The sequence below is a fragment of the Ornithorhynchus anatinus genome, unplaced genomic scaffold, assembly GCF_004115215.2.
Source record: "Ornithorhynchus anatinus isolate Pmale09 unplaced genomic scaffold, mOrnAna1.pri.v4 scaffold_339_arrow_ctg1, whole genome shotgun sequence".
In the NCBI taxonomy this organism is placed as follows: Eukaryota; Metazoa; Chordata; class Mammalia; order Monotremata; family Ornithorhynchidae; genus Ornithorhynchus; species Ornithorhynchus anatinus.
In genome coordinates this window covers 1-20,868 of record NW_024396775.1, presented here as the reverse complement: position 1 = coordinate 20,868, position 20,868 = coordinate 1, and the positions used below count along the sequence as shown (strand labels likewise).

The 20,868-nt window shown below is 66.3% G+C and overlaps 1 protein-coding gene across 1 annotated transcript in view; it reads left to right on the top strand.

Annotated features, from left to right (window-relative positions):
• Positions 1-20,634, top strand: part of LOC100681066 (TNF receptor-associated factor 2-like) — a gene marked incomplete at its 5' end in the record, with an annotated part of 31,925 nt that extends 11,291 nt beyond the window's left edge. Inside the window, 6 exons of the mRNA XM_029057127.2 lie at positions 52-126; positions 6,089-6,163; positions 8,477-8,830; positions 9,353-9,530; positions 17,275-17,423; positions 20,314-20,634. Coding sequence (XP_028912960.1) covers positions 52-126; positions 6,089-6,163; positions 8,477-8,830; positions 9,353-9,530; positions 17,275-17,423; positions 20,314-20,532 — 1,050 coding nt within the window. The remainder of the gene's footprint in view (positions 1-51; positions 127-6,088; positions 6,164-8,476; positions 8,831-9,352; positions 9,531-17,274; positions 17,424-20,313) is intronic.
• Between the last annotated feature and the right edge of the window lie 234 nt (positions 20,635-20,868).

Below are 20,868 nucleotides of genomic sequence, written 5' to 3'. Positions count from 1 at the left end.
TGGGGGAGATCGGCGGCGGGGACGGTGATCCCTCGTTTCTTCTCGTCGCAGGCCCACGATGAGATCTGCCCCAAGTTCCCCCTGACGTGCGAAGGCTGCGGCAAAAAGAAAATTCCGCGAGAGAAGGTAAATTGAGCCTCGGGCCCGTGGCGTCCGGCGGCGACGGCGGTCGGCCGGCGGGTGAGATCGAAGACTCTGGAGATGTGAACCGCTGGTACCGCTATTAGTTTATCGGGCGACACGGGGGCTGAAACGAAAAACCCGGGCCCGAAAGTCCTAGTCTGCACGGAGGGCGGTCGTTTTGTTCCCCTGCTAAGTGTCACCGGGTGCCGGGCGCCGGACCGAGCGCCGGGGAGGATCCAGGCCGATGGTGCGGGACGCGGTCCGTGGCCCCCGCGGGGCTCGCCGTCTCGATTCCCCCTTTCCCAGACGAGGGCACCGAGGCCCAGAGAAGCGAAGCGACCTGCCCCGCGTCACCCGGCAGCCGTGGCGGAGCCGGGATCGGAATCCGGGTCCTTCGGACTCCGGTGCCCGCCCGCTAGGTCGGGCTCCTTCTCTGGGCGGGTGACGATAATCCAAGGATGATGAGTTTAACACAGCCACGAAATCATTATCATTATCATTGTCACATTAAGCGCTTACGGTGTGTCAGGCGCCGGTCCGAACTCCGGTTGGACGAATGATGATCCGAGGATGATGACTTTTTAATGCAGCCCCGAAATTATTGTTATCATATTAAGCGCCTACTGCGCGTCAGGCGCCGGTCCGAACTCCGGTTGGACGAATGATGACGATCCGAGGACGACGGGTTTGATGCCGCCCCGAGATCATTATTATTATTATTATTATTACATTAAGCGCCTACTGCGTGTCAGGCGCCGGTCCCAACTCCGGTTGGACGAATGATGACGATCCGAGGACGACGGGTTTGATGCCGCCCCGAGATCATTATTATTGTCACATTAAGCGCCTACTGCGTGTCAGGCGCCGGTCCGAACTCCGGTTGGACGAATGATGACGATCCGAGGACGACGGGTTTGATGCCGCCCCGAGATCATTATTATCATTATTATTATTACTACATTAAGCGCCTACTGCGTGTCAGGCGCCGGTCCGAACTCCGGTTGGACGAATGATGACGATCCGAGGACGACGGGTTTGATGCCGCCCCGAGATCATTATTATTATCACATTAAGCGCCTACTGCGTGTCAGGCGCCGGTCGGAACTCCGGTCGGACACGGGCCCTGTCCCACGAGGAGCTCGGGGTTTAAGCGGCAGGGGAGGACGGGTGGCGAATCCCCGTTCGACAGACGGGGAATCAGAGGCACGGAGAAGCGAAGCGACCGGTCCGAGGTCACGGCGAGCAGGTGGCCAAGCCGGGTTTCGAGGTCGGGCGCCCCGACTCCGAGATGGGGGCTCTGTCCGCCGGGCCGCCCCGCCCCGACGCCGCTGTCCTAAATTCGCCAGCCCTCCGCGTGAAGGGCGCGCGCCGCGCGGGGTAATAACCGGCCCCGACCATCGAGAAGCAGCGGGGCTCGGCGGACGGAGCCCGGGCTGGGGAGTCCGAGGTCGTGGGTTCGAATCCCGGCCCGGCCGCCTGGCAGCCGCGTGACCCCGGGCGAGTCCCTTCGCTTCTCTGGGCCTCGGTGACCTCGTCCGGAAACCGGGGATGAAGACCGTGGGCCTCCCGTGGGGCGACCTGATGAGCCTGTGTCCCCCCCCGTGGGCACACAGTAAGCGCTTAATAAACGCCCACGTTGTTACTGTCACGTATCGAGCGCTGTCGGAAGCGCTGGGGCGGATGGACCTTAACTACGTCGGGTACGGTCCCCGTCCCACCTGGGGCTCACAGTCCGAGTGGCGGTCGGCCGCCTCTGCTGAAGCTCCTTCGGTCGGTGGGATTCGTCGAGCGCCGACTACGTGCCGAGCACTGGGCTGCGCGCTCGGAACGGACGGCTGGGCCACCGAGAGAGACCGTCCCCGCCCCGCGACGGGCTCACGGCCCGAACGGGGGAGCCTAAGAGGACGAAACGAAACGAGCCCACATCATCGAGATAAATAGAGTCAGGGAGACCTACGCCTCATTAACGAGGGTAATAGGTAATACGTACAAATGAGCACAGTGCTGAGGGGACGGGGGGGGGCACAGGGAAAGGGGGGGGCTCAGTCTGGGCATGGAGAAGCAGCGGGGCTCAGGGGAAAGAGCCCGGGCTTGGAAGTCCGAGGTCGTGGGTTCGAATCCCGGCCGCTTGGCAGCTGCGTGACCGCGGGCCAGTCCCTTCACTTCCCTGGGCCTCGGTGACCTCGACCGGAAAATGGGGGATGAAGGCTGGGAGCCCTACGTGTGGGACAACCCGATGCCCCTGTATCTCCCCCGGCGCTCAGGACGGTGCTCTGCACGTGGTGAGCGCTTAACAGATGCCGACGTTATCGTTGTTATAAGTAGTCCTTTACCCACGCCGGGCATTTTAAAACAGTGAAGAATTACACTCTCCTCCCCCCGGAGGGTCGGTGGGGAGAGGAGGAGGAGAGGGTTCTCCTGTCAGGGCGTCGGGAGAGGGACCGCGTCCGCCCCGATCGACCCAGACCCATCCCGGCGCGGGAGAAGCAGCGTGGCTCAGCGGCGAGTCCCAGGTCATGGGTTCGGATCCCAGCTCCGCCCCTTGTCGGCTGTGTGACCGCGGGCAAGTCACTCGTCTGTGCCTCAGCGACCTCATCCGGAAAATGGGGATTAAAACCGTGAGCCCCCCGGGGGACCGCCCGATGACCCCGTATCGCCCCCAGCGCTTAGAACGGCGCTCGGCACATGGCAGGCGCTTACCGAACACCGACGTCATTAGAACGGCGCTCGCCGCGAGAGGAAGCGCTCAACCGAAGGCGGCGGCGGCAATGACGTGTGGAGACGAAGTGACGTCGGCCCACGTTTTGGTCTCTCCCAGGGGGTCGTCAGCTCGGGGCAAACAAGGCCGGCTGCCCGGTGCGCCGCGGGAGCGCTCCCGGGCCCGGCTCCTCGAGGTCGCGGCCCCCGGGGCCGGCCTCGACTGCTCGCTCACCTCGGCTGTCCCCTCCCCGGCGCTTAACTCGGTGCCCTGCACCGAGGGGGCACTCGGGAAACAGCGCCGATCCGCCTTCCCGATTCCTCCCGACTAGCGAGCGGGAGAGAAGGCGGTGGAGAAGACCCCTCCCCCCCCCCCCCCCGCGTCCGGTCCGCCGGGCTTATCGGGCGCTTACCCCGCGCGGGTCACCGAACTGAGCGCTTGGGAGAGCGCGGCGCGACACTAGACGCAGTCCCCGCCCCCGGCGACCTTACAGACCAGAGAGGGAGACGCTGATGTAAACACGTCGCCGACTGGGAGTGCCTTCCCTTGGAACGGGGTGGGGAAATCGAACCAACCGGGCACCGCTGCCCTCCTCCCTCCCGCTCGGACGGTGAGCCCCGCGTGGGACGGGGACCGGGTCCCACCCGACGAGCTTACGGGCATTCGGTCCGACCTGTTGAGCGCTCACTGGGCGCGGAGCACCGTATGAAGCGCTTGGAAGGGCCGGTTTGGCAAGGGAGAGAGACGATCCCCGCCCACCCCGGGCCGACATCTACTCCGGCGGTCATCGGGGCGCCCGGCACGCCGTTGAACGTCACCGCGGGGCACCTGCCCCGCCCTCCGGGCCCCGCGGATCCAGCTCCCTAGAGCTCTCAGCCTCCGCGGCAGCGGGTAGAACTGGGCTGCGTTGTCTGCGTTTCCGCTTTCCGGCTTCCGGGGCGGAGAGGGATCGCGTCTTCTCTCTCACCCGGGGGCCTGGGATGAGTCGGTATCCACAGCTGCTCCCGGGAGGGAGAAACCCGTCCCGAACCGCGTCCCGTCAGCCGCTCTCGGGGGACGGAGGTATGACGCCGGGGGGACTGAAGGAGGCTTCCCGGGCATCCGGTTTTCGGCCTCCGGCCCCAGGCCGCTCCGATGGATGTGGGGGGTGCTCTTAGCCGACGGTCAGGTAAACCCAGGGAACTGCCCCAACCTGGCACTCGGGTAATCCTGTCCCGGGCGCTTGCTCGGAGGGGTTACTCATTCATCCGGTCCTATTTATCGAAGACTCACCGTGGGAGAGTCCCCCGCAACAAGCGACGGACCCGTTCCCCGCCCCCGGCCCAGAGGGGCCGCGCGAGGCCCAGCCCGGCGACCGCTTCTCGGCCGAGTCGGGCCTCTCGCTCGGAGAGGGACGGGCTTTCCGTGAACGCCGTTTCCCGAGCGCCGACCCCGCGCGGGGCGCCGGGCCCAGAGCCCGGAACGGGGCGGTCGAGTTGGCGGCCGGCCCCCGCCCCGGCCCCGAGGACCTTCCGGTCCGGCGGGCCCCGCCGGCCGCCCTCGCGATACGGCGGGTCGGCGGCGCCTTTCTGAGCGGTTGCGGTGGAAAGCGATCTGCCCGACCCGACTCCTCCTCGGGAATCCGGCGGGGTTTCTCCGGAATTCCTCCGGAAGTCCCCGCCCGCCCTGGAAAGGGGAACTTTCCCGACGCTTGTAAAAGCGGGGTTGCGGTCGGCCCGGCTGTGCCGCAGATCACGTGGCGTTTAAGGAAGTCCGGGGATCCCCGGATTGATGTAGTTCCTCTCCTCGGAGGAGCTCCGGGTTCTAAATGACTGTAACGATCACGATAAACTCGGGGATCCGTCATACGCCCGGGGCCGGACTGAGCACGGGGCTAGGCGCCTTGGGGTAGATACCAAGCACCCGGGGTAGTGAGGAGCGGCACGGCCCGGGGGCCACCCGTCCGCCGCGTGACCTCGGGCGGGTCGCCTCACGTCTCCGGGCCTCCGTCACCTCGTCTGCAAAATGGGCCGCGAACCCCAGGCGGGACGGGGACCGTGTCCGACCCAGTTACCTCGGGTCTCCCCCGGCGCTTGGCCCGCCGTACGCGCTTAACCGGAACCGTAATTACTATCCACGGTCACCGGGTCGGACCCGGCCCCTCTCCCAAGCGGGACTCCCCGACCGAGCGGGAAGGGAGAACAGGTCTGGAGTCCACGTTTTCCAGATGAGGAAACCGAGGTCCGGAGGAAGCGAGGCGGCCCGGCCGGGGTCACGCGGCAGGCGGGCGGCGGGGGGCGGAACCCGGGTCCTCCGCCCCCCCCCCCCCCCCCCGGGCCCGTGTGCTCCTGCCACGGGGGCCACGCTGCTCCGGGCCCGCGCGCCTTCTTTAAATACCCGCTTGGGTCGGGTCGCCGAGGCCGGGGCGAACCGTACTCGACCGTTTTGCCCCGCCCGCCCCCGAAAGAATCGGCGGATGGGAACGTTTCTGGGCCGAAGGCTCCTCACTCCATCCGTGGTATTTACTGAGCGCTCACCGTGTGCAGAACACCTCACGAAGCGCCCGGGAGAGCACGCTACCCCGGCTCGACGCGATCTTTCCCTTCGAGAAGCTGACGGTCGAGCGGGGGAGCCAGGCGGAAATACGGATAAAGGTGGCGGGGGGGGGCGGGGGGGAGAAACGGGAAGCCGAGCGGCCCGGGAGAACGAGCCGGGGCCGGGGGGTCGGGAGACCCGGCCCCTGAGCTTTGTAAGGACCCACTCTCCCTCCCCTTTAATCCGAGAGCCCCACGTAGGGCAGGGATCGGGGCTCCTCGGCTTGTTCCGTCGTCGACCCCGGTGCCCGGTACGGTGCTTGGCACCTAGAGAGCGCTTCCGGAAGCCCGCCGTTAAGATCGATATCGTCGTCGTCGTCATTTTAAGGCCGTCCGTAAGCGCCGGGGGGTGGTCGGGGAACCGGGGGGCGTGGCCGGGGCCGGGGGCGTCCGCGGGGACCTCTCTCGTTCTCCCGAAAGTCGCGTCGGGGAGCGGCGGTAAAACCCCGGTGCAAGATCCTTAGGCCGTCGACCCCGTCATCGCGTCACGCCCGGCCGGCACCCGGAGGAGCCTCCTCCGGCTCGGCGGCCGTGATCCGGGCCTCGGGCGGCGTCGGCCTTGGACTCTCGCTTTCCGAGCGAGGTCGAGGCAGGCGCCCGGTCGTCTTGGCGGAGCCGGCGGAGGAGCGGGAACGGCGGAAGGGACCGTCGGCGGGCCTCACGCCTCTCGTATCGACGTTCTGTCTCTCTCCAGTTTCAGGACCACGTCAAGACCTGTGGCAAGTGCCGAACGCCTTGCAGGTTTCAGGTGGTCGGCTGCCCCGAGATGGTAAGTGGCATTCTGTGGCCGGAACCGGCCGAGGGGGGCGTCCGGAGGGATCGCCTTTAACGGGCTGTCGTCGGAAGCCTCCCCCACGGGGAATCTAAGATGACGATAATGACGACGGTATCCGTTAGGCGCTTACCGCGTGCCGGGCGCCGGCGGGGATAGAAGGGGATAGATCGGGTTGCCCACGTGGGGCTCGAGGCCTCGGTCCCCGTTTTCCAGCCGAGGGAACTGAGGAGTGAAGTGACCGGCCCCGGGTCACCCGGCAGACACGTGGCCGCGCTCTCCACCGAGAAGCCACGCCGCTCCTCGCCTTTAGGACGCCGGACCGAGACGCGTCGGCGGTGGATGGCCGATTTGCGACGGCGGATGTTGTCAGGCAGCGGTGGGCGGCCTGTTGGAGTCGGATCCCGGGGTCCGATCCCCCCCCCCCCCCCGGCCCCCTTAGCCGCCGTGCGACCGTGGGCAAGTGGCCTGGCTTCTCGGTGCCTCCGTCACCTCGTCCGTCAAACGGGGATGAGGACCGCGAGCCTCACGAGGGATGTGGACCGGGTCCAGCTCGATTAGCTTCTTTCTGTCCACCCCGGTGCTTAGCGCAGCGCCTAGCGTCGAAGCGGCTCGGTCTACCGGAGAGGGCCCGGGGCTGGGAGTCGGAGGATCTGGGTTCTGATCCCAGCCCCGCCAACTGCTCGCCGGCCGACGCTTCGTTCTCTCTGGGCCTCAAGTAGCTCATCTGTAAAATGGGGGTTAAATCCTCCTCCCTTCAGTTTAGAGCGGGAGCCCCGTTTGGGCCGGGGACTCCGTCCAGCCTGGTAGACGTGTACATCTACCCGATTTCAGAACACGCCCGACACGCAGAGAGCACCGAAATCATCTTTTTTTTTTTTTTTTTTAAAAAAAAGCAACGCGAAACAAAAAAACGCCATACGACAACAAAAAAAGTAAAGCCATCACCTTTTTTCTTTTGTTTCTTGAGGGAAGAATCCGTAAAGCCAGGGGACTCGATAAAGAAGATACTTATTGCCCCAGAACCCTCTTTCTCAGCCTGTTTTCCAGACTCGTCATGGAATTCCCTGCGGGATCGGCCCGGTGACCTTTCACCGTCCCTTTAAGAGTTTGTACTTGGCAGGTTTCTGAGAGGGAAGAGGCTGTCCCCTTCAAAACGGAAACGGCGTCTCCTTAGAAAAAAGGAGAAGGGCAAAATGTGGTTCCGTCCTAAGGTAGACCTTGTCCTGGGCGTCCGCATCACTTCATCGTCCGTTTCCTCGCTACTATTTTGACCGGCTTTATTTCTGGGGGGGAAACTGGCCTAAAATGACCTCAGGGTGACCAAGGGGTTGCATCTCTTATTCACCTCCACCCTCAGCCCCACGGCGCTCGTGAACAGGGGCCCGATTTACTCGTATTAATGTCTGTCCCCCCGCTCTAGACTGCGAGCTCGCCGTGGGCGGGGAACGCGGCCCCCAACCGCTCACTACAGCGCTGCGCGCGCAGCAGACGCTCAGTAGTTAGGACGGATGGATCGATCGATCGGATCGAAGGGTCCGCTCCGGCCCGCCCTCCTCCCGAGCGCTCAGTTCGGGGCCTCCGCGTGCAGTAAGCGCTCAGCGAATGCTTGCGATCGCTCGGGAGCAGAGGCCCAGGTCGGCAGCCGGAGACCCCACGGGCCGTCAGAGGGAATGAACTCTCGGGTCGCTGGGCGTTCCCGTGGCGACGACGGTATTCGCTGAGCGCTTACCGTGGGTCGGGCCGTATTCTCAGCGCCGGGGCAGATACAGGCTCATCGGGTTGGACCCGGTCCCCGTCCCCCGTGGGGCTCACGGGCTCCGCCCCCGTTTTCCGGATGAGGGACCCGAGGCCCGGAGAGGTGAAGTGACTCGCCCTAGGTCACCCAGCAGACCGGCGGAGGAGCTGGGATTAGAACCCGGGTCCCGCCGCCTCCCAGGCCCGGGCTCTACCTACTAGGCCACGCCGCTTGCCTTCAGCTCCGGTGGCGCGGGCCCCAGCTTGGGAACGTTTAAAAAAAAAAAACCAACCAACCAGACAACCGAACAAACCCAAACGGGGTGAGCGGTTTCTCCGGCCTGACAGTTTTCATCCTGAAATCCTAGCGCGGTCCCCGTTCTCCCTCCTCCTTGGACCTCAAGCCCCCACGTGGGGCGGGGACTCCGTCCGAACCGCCGGTCTCGTGTCCATCCCCCGCGCTCGGGCCGGGGCTTGGCACGTAGTGAGCCCTGAGGACGACGATAGCGGTAATGACGACGGCGACGATGACGACGATCCCCCCCCCCCCCGTGGCCCTCCCGGCTCCCGTAGGTGGAGAACGAGAAGCTGCAGGAGCACGAGAGTCAGCGGGTGACCCAGCACCTCTGCATGTTGCTGAGCTTCGTTCTGGAGACCAAGACCCAGCACGGGGCCATCGAGAACATCCTCGGCCTGGGGCCGGGCGACGGGGCCGGCCCGTTGACCAACTCCTTCGCCGGCGGGCCCGAGCCGGCCCCCTCTGCGGACCTGCTGCGGAGGTGCGAAGCCCTGCAGAGGAAGACGGTCACCTTTGAAAACATCGTCTGCGTATTGAACCGCGAGGTAGAGAGGGTCTCCGTGACGGCCGAGGCCTGCAGCCGGCAGCACCGGCTGGACCAGGAGAAGATCGAAGCGCTCAGTAGCAAGGTCGGTGGCGGCGGGGCTCTCGCTTCCCCGTCGGGCATCTGCCGGTCGGTGGGGACGGGGGGGCGGGAGCGGGGCGGACGTCGGCTCCGCGGCGTCCCCCCTGCCGCTCGTCGGGGGAGCCCCGGACGCCCCGACTTCCCTCCGTGGGTCCGCGGGGCTCTCTTCCCCTCTCCCTCCCCGCGGTCCCGGCTTCCGACTGCGCCTTCCGTATCGGGTCGTCTCCGGCCCTCGCGGTTTGGCTCCAGCCCTTCCCCCCCGCTCCGGTGCGGCTGGCGCCGGGTGGATCCCGCCGGGTGCTCTGTGGTGGAACCGAGTGAAAGCTCAGAGCGGGGAAGTGGGTCGGGGGGGGGGGTGTCGGTCTCTTCCCTCTCCTTTGCATTTCTCCGGGGTGCCGACCCGGTGAAGGGCGTCTCCCGGAACCCGCCCCCGACGGAACGGGGACCACGATCGGGCGGCCCCGTTGCCCGGCGGGGGCGGGAGGGCCGGGAGGGCCGGGCGCCTGCGACCGTCTCTAACCGTCAGGTCCAGCAGCTGGAGAGGAGCATTGGCTTGAAAGACCTGGCCATGGCGGACATGCAGCAGCAGATCCACGACATGGAGGCCTCCACGTACGACGGGATCTTCATCTGGAAGATTACGGATTTTGCCAGGAAACGCCAGGAAGCTCTAGCCGGCCGGTCTCCCGCCATCTTCTCCCCAGGTCGGAATCTAGAGACGGGCCGATGACCGGAGTCGGGGATCGCCCCGCTCTTCCGTCCCCCGCCTCCCGGGAATTCCGCGGGTGGGCCCGGAGAGCGGGGCGCTGAGATCGAGGTCCGAAACTCAAGTGGGGGGGGGGGGGCGGGGGCCGGGAATGAGACGCTTGGCTTCTCATCCCCGCTGCCCCAATCAGTCCGTCGGTCGATGGTATCTATTGAGCGCTTACCGTGTGCAGAGCGCTTGTACGGAGCGCTCGGGAGAGCGCGGCACGGCATAGTCGGGAGACACGTTCCCTCCCCTTGAGGAGCTTACGGTCTACGGGGGGGAGGCGGGCGTCAGTAGAAACGACAAGGTTACAGATCCGCACAGGAGCGCGGTGGGTCGGAGGGCGGGGTCGATATCGAGCGTCTAAAGGGTACAGACCCGAGGGCGTCGGAGACGCGGACGTGGAGAGGGGTCGGGGGGAGGGGGCGTAATCGAGGAGGGGCTCGCGGAGGAGTGGGATTTCGGGAAGGCTTTGAAAGTCGGGAGGGCGGCGGTCCGTTGGGAGTTCCCGGCCAGAGGGAGGCCGTAGAAAAAGCCGTCGGACGTGGTTTCGCGTCCGTCTCCGCCCCTTTTTTCAATTTCCGAATGGTACCGGCTAAGCGCTCGCTACCTGCCAGGCGCCGGGATAGATGCGAGATCACCGGGGCGGACAGAGCCCGGGTCCCACGTGGGGCTCGCGGTCCCAATCCCCGCTTTCCGGGTGAAGTCACGGAGCCCCAGAGAAGCGGAGCGACCGGCCCGAGGTCACCCGGCGGAGAAGCGGTGGGACCGGGAGTAGAACCCAGGGCCTCTGACTCCCAGGTCTGGGCTCTTCTCACTCTTCCCTTAGGGGAAGCAGCGCGGCTCGGCGGCGAGAGCCCGGGCTTGGGAGTCAGAGGTCATGGGTTCGAATCCCGGCTCGGCCGCCTGGCGGCTGGGGGACTGTGGGCGAGTCCCTTCCCTTCCCTGGGCCTCAGTTCCCTCATCTGGAAAAGGGGGACGAAGACCGTGAGCCCCGCGGGGGACAATCCGATGACCCTGTGTCTCCCCCGGCGCTTAGAACGGCGCTCTGCACATAGTAAGCGCTCAACGGATACCGACATCGCCGCTAGGCTCTGCCACTTGGCGGCTGGGTGTCTGTGGGCAGGTCACTTCACTTCTCTGGGCCTCAGTTCCCTCATCTGGAAGATGGGGATGCAGACCGGGAGGCTCACCTGATTGATGACCCCGTATCTCCCCCAGCGCTTAGAACGGCGCTCTGCACGTAGTAAGCGCTTACCAGATGCCGACGTCGTTAGCATCATCACTAGGCCACGCCGCTTCTTTGCACCTAGAGGACAACGGACACCTCCCCCCCCCCCCCCCCGAAACAAACTCCACTAGCCTCGACCCTAGTCGAGGAGAGAAATGGCCGAACCCTAGTTGCCGACGGCGACCGGCCGGGAAACTAAACCCTCTCTTCCGGGGGGAGGGCAGGGCGTGCGGACCCCCGGTGAGCCGCGGCCTTCGGGATGGGCCTCCCGATTCCCGAAGCCCCGCGCCCCCGAGGGGCAGAACGGGGATCCGTTCGGGAGGGAGGCGCGGGACCGGTCGGCGCAGCGGGGTGGCTCGATTCGGACGGGCCCCATTTAAAGCCGCCCGCCGGGGACCCCGCCAGTCGGGTACGCCGAGCGCTTCCCGCGGGGGCGGAGCACGGCGCCGGCCCCTCCTCGTCTCGTCTCGTGCCGCCGGGCCGTCTCCGGCCCGTGGCGACGCCGTGGACGCCCCTCTCCCCGGACGCCCCGCCGGCCACCGGCCCGGCTAGGAACGGAACGGGCAGGCCTCCCCTCGACTCTCCCTCCCGTAGCCGAGGCCGGCGGAGGACCCTCCGGGGCGAGACCCCCGAGGGGGGAAGCTCTCATTAGAACTGTGTGCCTCGTTGGCCCTCGCGGGGTGAGCACGCTGGCCACTCCAGCCCCGGGCTAAACCCGAGGCGCCCCGGGCCACGAACGGTTCCTGTCCGAGCTCCGGACGGTGAGCCCGCCCTCTGGGCTCCGGGCTCGTCGTGGGCAGGGCCGGTTGCCGTTTATGGTGCCACCGGACTCTCCCCGAGTGTTAGCCCGCCGCTCCGCACGTAGTAAGCGCTCGGTAAGTACCCTGGACTGAACGACGAGCCGAGGGGGTCCGGGCTTTCTGGGTCCCGCGGCATCGTAATAGCAGTAATGACGACGACGGAATTTGGGAAGCGCTTACCCTGTGCCGAGCACCGTTCTAAGCCCCGGGGCCCACGTGGGGCCCACGGTCTTCATCCCCGTTTTCCAGATGAGGGAACTGAGGCCCGGGGGAGCGAAGCGGCTCGCCCGAGGTCCCCCAGCGGGCCGGGGGCGGAGCCGGGATCAGAAGCCGCGTCCTCGGACTCCCCAGCCCGGGCTCTTTCCCCCGAGCCACGCCGCTTCTCAAATCACGCTATCCTTACGCTGTGCCGGGCGCTGTTCTAAGCGCCGGGGCAGATAAGACGACGACGGGGTTGGACGGGCTCCCTGTCCCACTCGGGGCTCAAGGTCTTCATTCCCGTTCCCCAGACGAGGGAACCGAGGCACAGAGAAGCGAAGGGACCCGCCGGGGGTCACCCAGCGGACAGGTGGGGGAGCGCGGGATCGGACCCCCCCCCCCCGACCGTCTGACCTCCGGGCCCGTGCTCCATCCGCTGGGCCCACGCCGCTTCTCACGTGGCTCTAGGTCGAGGGAATATCGTTTCCGGATGGCGGAGCGCCGTGTCGTTTAAGAGAGTCCTCCGTTGGCCGAGATCTCCGCCGTCCGAGGACCTCTGCTCTCTTTCGTATTTGGCAGGTCTCCCCCTCCGGCTCTCACTCCCCAGCGTTCAGTAGAACAAAGAAGCGAAAAGCTTTTCTGTCCGGTGATGATTTGCACTTGAAATATCCCTTGGAAGCACGGTATTGAGGGGGCTATATCAGATCTGCTCCTTGGAACAATCAGGTGCCTGAGCATTTTTGGGGTGGAAGTCTCATGGGTTTTTTTAATATTAAAACCCCTTTTAATCTGGGGAAGGCAGGAGAAAGAGACCTTTGAAGGTGGAAAGATTTTTTAATAACAACGAGGTCGGTATCTGTTAAGCGCTCGCTCTGTGCGGAGCACCGTCCTGACTACGGGGTCGTCCCCCGGTGAATCCCCGTTTTCCAGATGAGGGAACCGAGGCCCAGAGAAGCGAAGTGACTCGCCCACAGTCCCCCGGCTGCCAGGTCGCCGCGCCGGGATTCGAACCCGTGACCTCGGACTCCCAAGCCCGGGCTCTTGCCACCGAGCCCCGCTGCTTCTCTGCCCTCTCTCCCTTCCCTTCTCGGCCCCGTGGCGCTTAGGTACCTGGGAGAAGCGGCGTGGCCTAGAAGAAAAAGCCCGGTCCTGGAAGTCGGAGGACCCGGGTTCTCATCCCGGGCTCCGCCACTCACCCGCTCCGCGACCCCGGGCGAGCCACTTGGCCGCGCCGGGCCTCGGTTCCGCCATCTGTAAAGTGAGGGATTTTGGACCAGCGAGGTCCGTATGGGGACGAGGGGCCGTCTTCGACCCGACGATCTTGTATCTACCCCGGCGCTCAGAACGGTGCTCGACACACATTAAGCACTTAAAAAAAAATCTGTAATTCATCTATATTGACGCCTGGCTCCCCCGCTGGACGCTCTGCTCCTGGTGGGCCGGGTACGTGTCTGCCGCCTCTGTTCTGTTGTACTCTCCCCGGCACCCGGCACGGTAGGATCATCGTTACCGACGATCGTACCGATGGAGCGCGCACCGGGTGCAGAGCGCCGTACTGAGCGAGCGTGCCGGGCCCGGGTCCTTGTCCGAAAAGGAGCCTGGAGGCTAACGGCGGGAGGGAGGGGGGCCGGGAGGCCGAGGGAGGGTTTCTTTAAGCCGCGGGTTACGAAAGCTCGTGTCGAAGCGGCGGGGGAGGAGCGGGAGCGGTCGACGAGGGAAAGAGAGGTGCCGGAAGTTTACTAAGGTAGGAGGAGGTGGGGTCAGAAGCCCAGGTGGAGGGGGGTTGGTTCTGCGAGGGGGCGAGAGATCTCTCCCAGAGATCCCGCCGGGAAGTTTGGAAGAGGGCGGAGGCGGTCGGGGGACCGGAAGGGAAGTGGGGGACGATTTTAGGGCCATCACGCCTGATGTTTTTCATTTTGGAGATGAAGGATGCGACCGGGTCACTAGGGGAAAGAGATGGCGGGGGTCGGGCGGGGAGGGAGAAGACGTTCGAGGAGGGAGACGGAGGTCCGGACCAGCCGGTGGGAGTGAATTTAGAAAGAGGTATCGTCGTCGGGCCGGAGGGGGCCGGGTCGAAGGAGATGAGAGTGGATTTAAGGTGGGCACGGTCAGGCGGGTGTCCGGATTCCCGCCCCGCCCGCCGCAGCGCCCCCGGCTCGGGCAGAGAAGCGGAGGAAGCGGACCCCGGGGGGGGGGGGGGGCGGGCCGGGTCAGCGATTCGAGATGGGGGTCAGCGGAGAGGGCGGTCGGCGGCCCTGGCGTTTCCTGCGACGAGAGAAGGCGGTACTGAAGACGGAGACCCAGTGGGGCACGATAGATTCAGGATATCGGAGCAGGTCAAATAACGATAACAGTGATAACGTCGGTGTTCGTGAAGCGCTCACTCTGTGCAGAGCGCCGCTCTAAGCGCCGGGGTCGATACGGGGTCATCGGATTGTCCCGCGTGAGGCTCCCGGTCTTCGTCCCCATCTTCCAGAGGAGGCCACTGAGGCCCAGAGAAGGGGAGTGACCCGCCCACGGTCCCACGGCCGACAAGGGGGCGGGGGCGGGATGAGCCAGCCAGGACCCCCGTCTGCCCAGCCCGGGCTCTTCCCGCTGAGCCGCGCTCCTCCTCGGCTGCTCCTCAAGAGAACGGGGGCGGTCTCGGTGGGGGACCGCGACGGCGGGGTGGGCGCGGGCGGCCAAGAGAGCGGGTGAGGAGGTCGTGGTCCGAGAGAGGGATTTCAGAGTTGGGGAGGGGAGGCAGCGTGGCCTAGTAGATGGAGCGCCGGCCCGGGCGCGCTCCCTCCACTTCTCGCCGCCTCGGTCGCCTGGTCTGTAAAATGGGGGTCGAGACCGCGAGCCCCACGTGGGACGGGGACCGCGTCCCCAGCTGATGACCCTGTTTCCACCCCAGCGCTCGGAACAGTGCCGGCCACCTAGGGAGCGCTTAATCCCCCCTTCGCGGGAGGAGGACATCCTTTTTACCTCCTCTCAGACTGGATTCTCCCCCACTCGTTTCGTAGGGCAGATGGAGAACGGGCCCGAGGGGTTCGTAGTCCCACGAGATTCCCGAGAACTGCCGTTAAGGAGGGGGGAGAGGTCGGGTGGAATTTTTCCGGCGTGATCCACGCTGCTCGGGAGTTTTGAAAGGACTCGGTGAGGAACGGAGCGTGGAAAGAGAGGGGGGGGGGGGCGGAGATGGCGACGCGTTCAGGTGTCCGTGGCCGCGGACGTCGGGTCTGACGGTCAGCCGTGTGACTGCGGGCGGGTCACCTGACTTCTCTCTGCCTCGGTGACCTCATCTGTCAAATGGGGATTCACTGGGAGCCTCACGTGGGACGACCCGACCACCCTGTATCTCCCCCGGCGCTTAGAACGGTGCTCGGCACGTAGTAAGCGCTTAACAAATACCAAAAAAAAAAAAAAAAAAAAAAAAATTTTTTCTCAAAAACCTCACGCTCGGGGCCGACTCTACCGGTACTGCGGGGGAGTTGTGTTCGGCCTGGACTCGGCCTCTTTAAAAAAACGTCGGCATTTGTTAAGCGCTTACTATGTGCCGAGCACCGTTCTAAGCGCCGGGGTAGATACAGGGTAATCGGGTCGTCCCCCGCGAGGCTTCCCAGTTCATCCCCATTTTACAGATGAGGTCACTGAGGCACAGAGAAGTCAAGTGACTCGCCCACGGTCACACAGCTGTCAAGTGGCAGAGCTGGGATTCGAACTCATGACCTCTGACTCCCAAGCCCGGGCTCCTTCCATTGAGCCAGGCTGCTTCGACGATCAGATCACCTCAGCGCCCAGCACGCGGAAAGAACCTAACGAAATATCTCCCTTGTCGGCTTCACGTGGGTCCGTGTGAGCACGGGGAGATCTCGGGCAGGCCGCGAGCCCTAGAGAGAGTCGGGTTGTCGGATCCGTACGTTTAGTTGAACCTTTGGAGCGATTTTGTTCTGTCTTACTATTTCCACTAGCCGACCCTCACTTCCGGGTTTATCGCCACCTGGCCCGAACTCTTAGTTTGGTGTTTCCACACCCTGAAATTAGCTCACGAACACCACGGCGTCGCCGTGGCTACTCCCTCCGTTTGTCTTGGCCACCCCGGAGACTGACCTCCCGGACAACTTTTAGCACCGCCTCTCCGGGCGCTGGCTCATCTCCTTTCCCAGTCCTTTCCCACAGTCAGTTGAACGGAGCATTTAGAATTTGGGCCCTGGATCGTGTGATTCTTTAGGGATCCGGCCCCGCCTCTTCGCCTGCGACCGCGGGCGAGTCACTTGGCCTCTCCGGGCCTCGGTTCCCACATCCGTAAAATGGGGATTCAGTACCCGGTCTCCCTCCTCCGTGGACCTTAGCGAAGCAGCGTGGCTCAGCGGCAAGAGGCCTGGGCGGGGGGGGGGGGGGGGGGGATTTTAGTTTCCAGCCCGGAAGGCCCAGTGGAGAGAGAGAGAGACAGGGAGGAAAAAGAGACTTTTCCGGATGGTTTCTCTCTACCGAGGAGCAGCGTGGCCGGCCCGGTGGCAAGAGGGAGTCGGAGGGCCTGGGTTCTCGTCCCGGCTCTATCCCGGTCACCTGTGGCGTGCCCTCGGGCAAGTCACTTCCCCTCTCGGGGCCCGATCTTCCCGCTCTGTAAACGGGGAATTCGATCCCCGTCCCCCCTCCCCCTCAGACCGCGAACCCCCCCCCCCCCCCCCCCCCCCCCCCCCCCCCCCCCCCCGCGGGACGGGGTCGGACTCCGACCCCATTAACCCGTCGCCGTCCCGGCCCTCGGGACGGGGCCTCGCGGGGCCCGCGGTCGTCGGCGTTACCGGTCGTTTCTCTTCCCCTGCCTCGCCCGCTCCCGCCTCGCCTCGCCACCCTCCCGCTCCGACCCGGATCACGCCCTCGGCTCCTCCGACGGCCACCTTCTCCCGGCGGCCCCACCTCGTCCGTCTCGCCGCCGCCCGCTCACCCACGTCCCGCCTCCGGCCCGGAGCGCCTTCCCCCCCGCGCGTCCGACGGGCCGCCGCTCCCCCCGCCCGCCCCCTTCGAAGCCCTCTCGGAGGCCCATCTCCTCCGGGAGGCCCTCCCCGACGGCCCCCTCCCTCCCCCTTCTGCGTCGCCCCGCCCCCTTTCTTCGTTCCCCCTCCCGGCCCCGCGACGCTCCCGTACGCGTCTGTCGTTCACCTGTCCGTATCGACACCCGCCTCCCCCCTCTACGCCGGAAGCTCCCGGCGGGCAGGGAGCGTGTCGGTCGCCTTGCCGTGTCCTCCCGGGCGCTCAGCGCCGCGGCCCGCTCGCCGCAAGCGCTCGGTAAACACGATGGATCGGACCGGTCCGGCCTAGACGCCGGCCCTCCCCGGGGGTCCCCGGGGCGGGGGAAGCCCCGGCGGGCCGGAGCCCGGACGGAGCCGGCGCCGACCCCAGGGGAACCGAGTCCGGTTTGCCCCCTCCCTACGCGCGCGCCGAGTTTCGCCCGGGGGGGGGGGTTTACGGAGTACGCTTTTCCGTAGCCTTCTACACGAGCAAGTACGGCTATAAGATGTGTCTGCGAATCTACCTGAATGGGGACGGCACCGGTCGGGGGACTCACCTCTCCCTCTTCTTCGTGGTGATGAAGGGACCCAACGACGCGCTCCTCCGCTGGCCCTTCAACCAGAAGGTGAGCCCGCCCTTCCCCAGCCGGGACGCCCTAGGTCGGGGACCGCCGGGGCCGTCCGTCTTTCGGGCCGGCGGCGGCGTTCGGCGAGCGCTCGCTGCGCGCGGAGCGCCGTACCGACCCCTGGGGGGAGGGCGACCCTCGCCCGCTCCGGGGGGGGGGGGGGGGCACGGACCTTCCAGGCTGTCCGGGGGGCGGTTGGGGCTCCGGGATCGGGGGGGGACAGGCGTTTACTGAGAAGCAGCGTGGCTCAGTGGCAAGAGCCCGGGCTTGGGAGTCCGAGGTCATGGGTTCGAATCCCTACTGCCGCTATGTCAGCTGTGTGACTGTGGGCACTTCACTTCTCCGGACCTCAGCGACCTCATCTGGAAAACGGGGAACAAGACCGTGAGCCTCACGTGGGACGACCCGATGACCCTGCCTCTCCCCCGGCGCTTAGAACGGTGCTCTGCACCTAGTAAGCGCTTAACAGATACCGACGTTCTTATTATTATTAAAACAGATTAGGGGGTAGGGGAACTAGAGAAGCGGGAATACGGCTCTCCCCGGCCAAAGTGGGGTTTCTCAAGACAGAAGAGCGTTAAGGAGAGACGATCTAAAACCGAAAACGCGGTCGGTCGTCAACGGATTCCACCCGTCAGCGGCTCCCAAACAGAAATTCCCTCGGCGGTCGACCGGCACCGTAGTCGGCAAATCCGAACGTGAGCCATCGGATCGAGATCTGACCCGGCGTCTTGGCTCTATCCGTCACCCGGTTTCTTCTCTTGGTTCCACTTGTGTCCCACCCAGCCGGAAAGTCCACGTTTCTCCTCCCCTTCCCCGTTCTTTTCCTCTAATGACGACGCCGGGATCTGTGACGCGCTCACTCTGGGCCCAGCACTGTTCTGAGCGCTGGGCCGGGGGGGGGGGGGGGGGGGATACAAGGTTGGCCCACGTGGGGCTCACGGTCCTAATCCCCATTTTCCAGATGAGGTCACCGAGGCCCAGAGAAGTGAAGTGACTGGCCCAGAGTCACAGAGCTGACGAGTGACGGAGGCCGGGAGAGGATCTCGAGAGGCGTGGGCTTCCGCTTGGGGAAAAGCCCGGAGAATGACGGCTTTTGATTTTTCCGGATGGCAGGCACGGGAGGAGTTAGGCCTGTTAGGGCAGTAGGAGGAAAAGGGGAGGAAGAGATGGAGACGCATCACCGGGTGGGGGCGGACGCAGTGACGACGCTGTTTGCCAAGCGCTCACTATGCGCCGCGCACCGGGGTCGATACAGGACGACCAGAGGAGCCGCGGGGCCCGGGAGCCGGAAGGACCCGGGTCCCGATCCCGTCCTCTGCGCGACCCGGGGCACGACGCTTCGCTCCTCCGGGCCTCGGCCACCTCATCGGGAAAATGGGGATTAAGACCGTGAGGCCCCCCGCGGTCCGCCGACTGTCCCCGTCCCGATTATCTTGGCTCCCCCCCGGCGCTCGGCACAGCGCCTGGCACGTGATGAGCCCTTGAATACCGTTTAAAAAAACCCCCAACCCAACAGATCGGCAGAGTCCCCGTCTGACTCGGGACACAGAGTGCGTCGAGGGGGGAGAACGGGCGGCGAATCCCCATTTTACCGACGAGGAACCGAGGCTCGGTCGGTCGGTCGGTCTTTACCGAGCGCGCTCTGCGCGCGGGGCGCCGTACTGAGCGCTCGGCGGAGGCCGGCACGTTCCCTGCCCGCGATCGGCTTACGGTCCAGAGGGTGAAGTGACTCGCCCGGGGTCGCACGGCAGGCGGCGGGCGGCGCCGGGCGTCCAGAGCCCGGGTCCCCTGACTCCGAGGCTCGGGCTCTTCCCGCTTGCCCGTGACGGCGGGGGCCCGACGTGATTTTTCCCAAGAAGGGAAGAGCGAGGAATATTTTTGGCGTGTGGCCAGCCTGGAGAAGCTCGGGGGCGGCGGCGGGGTGGGGTGCCCGAGTCGGGACCGGAAATAGAACGGAAGCGGCGTGGCTCGGTGGCTCGGGAGCACGAGGACGTGGGTCCCGATCCCCACCCCCGCCACCCGCCTGCCGCCTGACCTCGGGCCGGCGGCTCCCCTTCTCCGGCGACCGACCTCGCCCGGAAGATGAGGGTCAGGCCCCCGGGCCCCCCGTGGGGACCCGATTCCCTCCCGTCGACGGCGGGGCTCACGGCAGCGCCTGGCCCGATAGGAAGCGCGTAACGAGCGACGGCTACGGCCGTCGTCGTGGGTTCGAGAGCCGGGATGAAAATCCGGGGCTCCCGGGGCCTCGCCCCCTCCCGCGACCGGCCCGCCGCGCCCGGGCGCAGGTGACAGAGCGAAGGATCCGTAAGGTCGAGGTCTTCCCGGCTCTCGGACGGCGGGCGAGTCCCCGTGTCGGCCCGAGGGTAAAATGAGCGCGGATTACGCCCAGGAGAAGCTTCCGGGTCGTGGCAGGGTAGGAGGCGTTGGAGAGACGGCCGGGAAGCAGCGGGAGCCCGCGGACCCGGGTCCCGATCCCGGCTCCGCCACTCGCCTGCCGACCGACCTCGGACGGGTCACCCGGCCGCCCCGTACCTCGGTTTCCCCGCCCGCAAGGCGGGGAACGATCCCGCTCCCGCCGTGCGGGACGGACCGTCTCCCACCGGACGGCCTGGTCTCCGCCCGAGGGCTCGGGACGGCGCTCGGTCGGCGCCACGACGAGAGGAGTGAGGGTAACGGTGCCGACGACGAGGAGGAAGAGGCCCACCCCTGCGCGCGGGCCACCGTGCGGGACCTCTGGCCGCGCGCCGCGGGGCCGGGAACCTCGGGTAGGCGTCCGGGAACGGCGACCCGAAGGCCTCCCCCGGCTCGCCCGGCCGAGGGAAGGGCGTTCGGGGCCGGGGGGCCGGGTCCTGACCTCTCCCGCTCCCCCCTCCCCCCGGGCCCGCAGGTGACGCTGATGCTGCTGGATCAGAACAACAGAGAGCACGTCATCGACGCGTTCAGGCCGGACGTGAGCTCGTCGTCCTTCCAGAGGCCCGTCGGCGACATGAACATCGCCAGCGGCTGTCCCCTCTTCTGTCCGGTTTCCAAAATGGAGTCGAAGAATTCGTACGTACGCGACGACGCCATCTTCATCAAGGCCATCGTCGACCTGACGGGCCTCTGACGGAGCCCGGGGCCGGTCCGCTTCAGGACGGCTCAGACGGGGCCCTAGGCCGGGGGGCCCGGGGGGCCGGGAGGGGAAAGGGCCCTCGCCCGCCCCCCTCGCCCCCGCCGGGAGAGGGGGCGGACGGAGAGGAAGGGTGACCTCGGGCCGCGGAGACGCTCCGTCGACCGCCGGCCCAGGTCCGCGCACGGGGGGGGGTCGGGGGGGCCGGCGGCGAGACGGAGGAGGGGGCCCCGGAGCCGTCGCCCGGCGGGCCGTCCGCCCCAGCGGCCCCCGGGGAGACACGGGAGCGGAAGGAAGCCCGACGGAGCCGGCGGCGGCCCGGCCCGCCGGCGG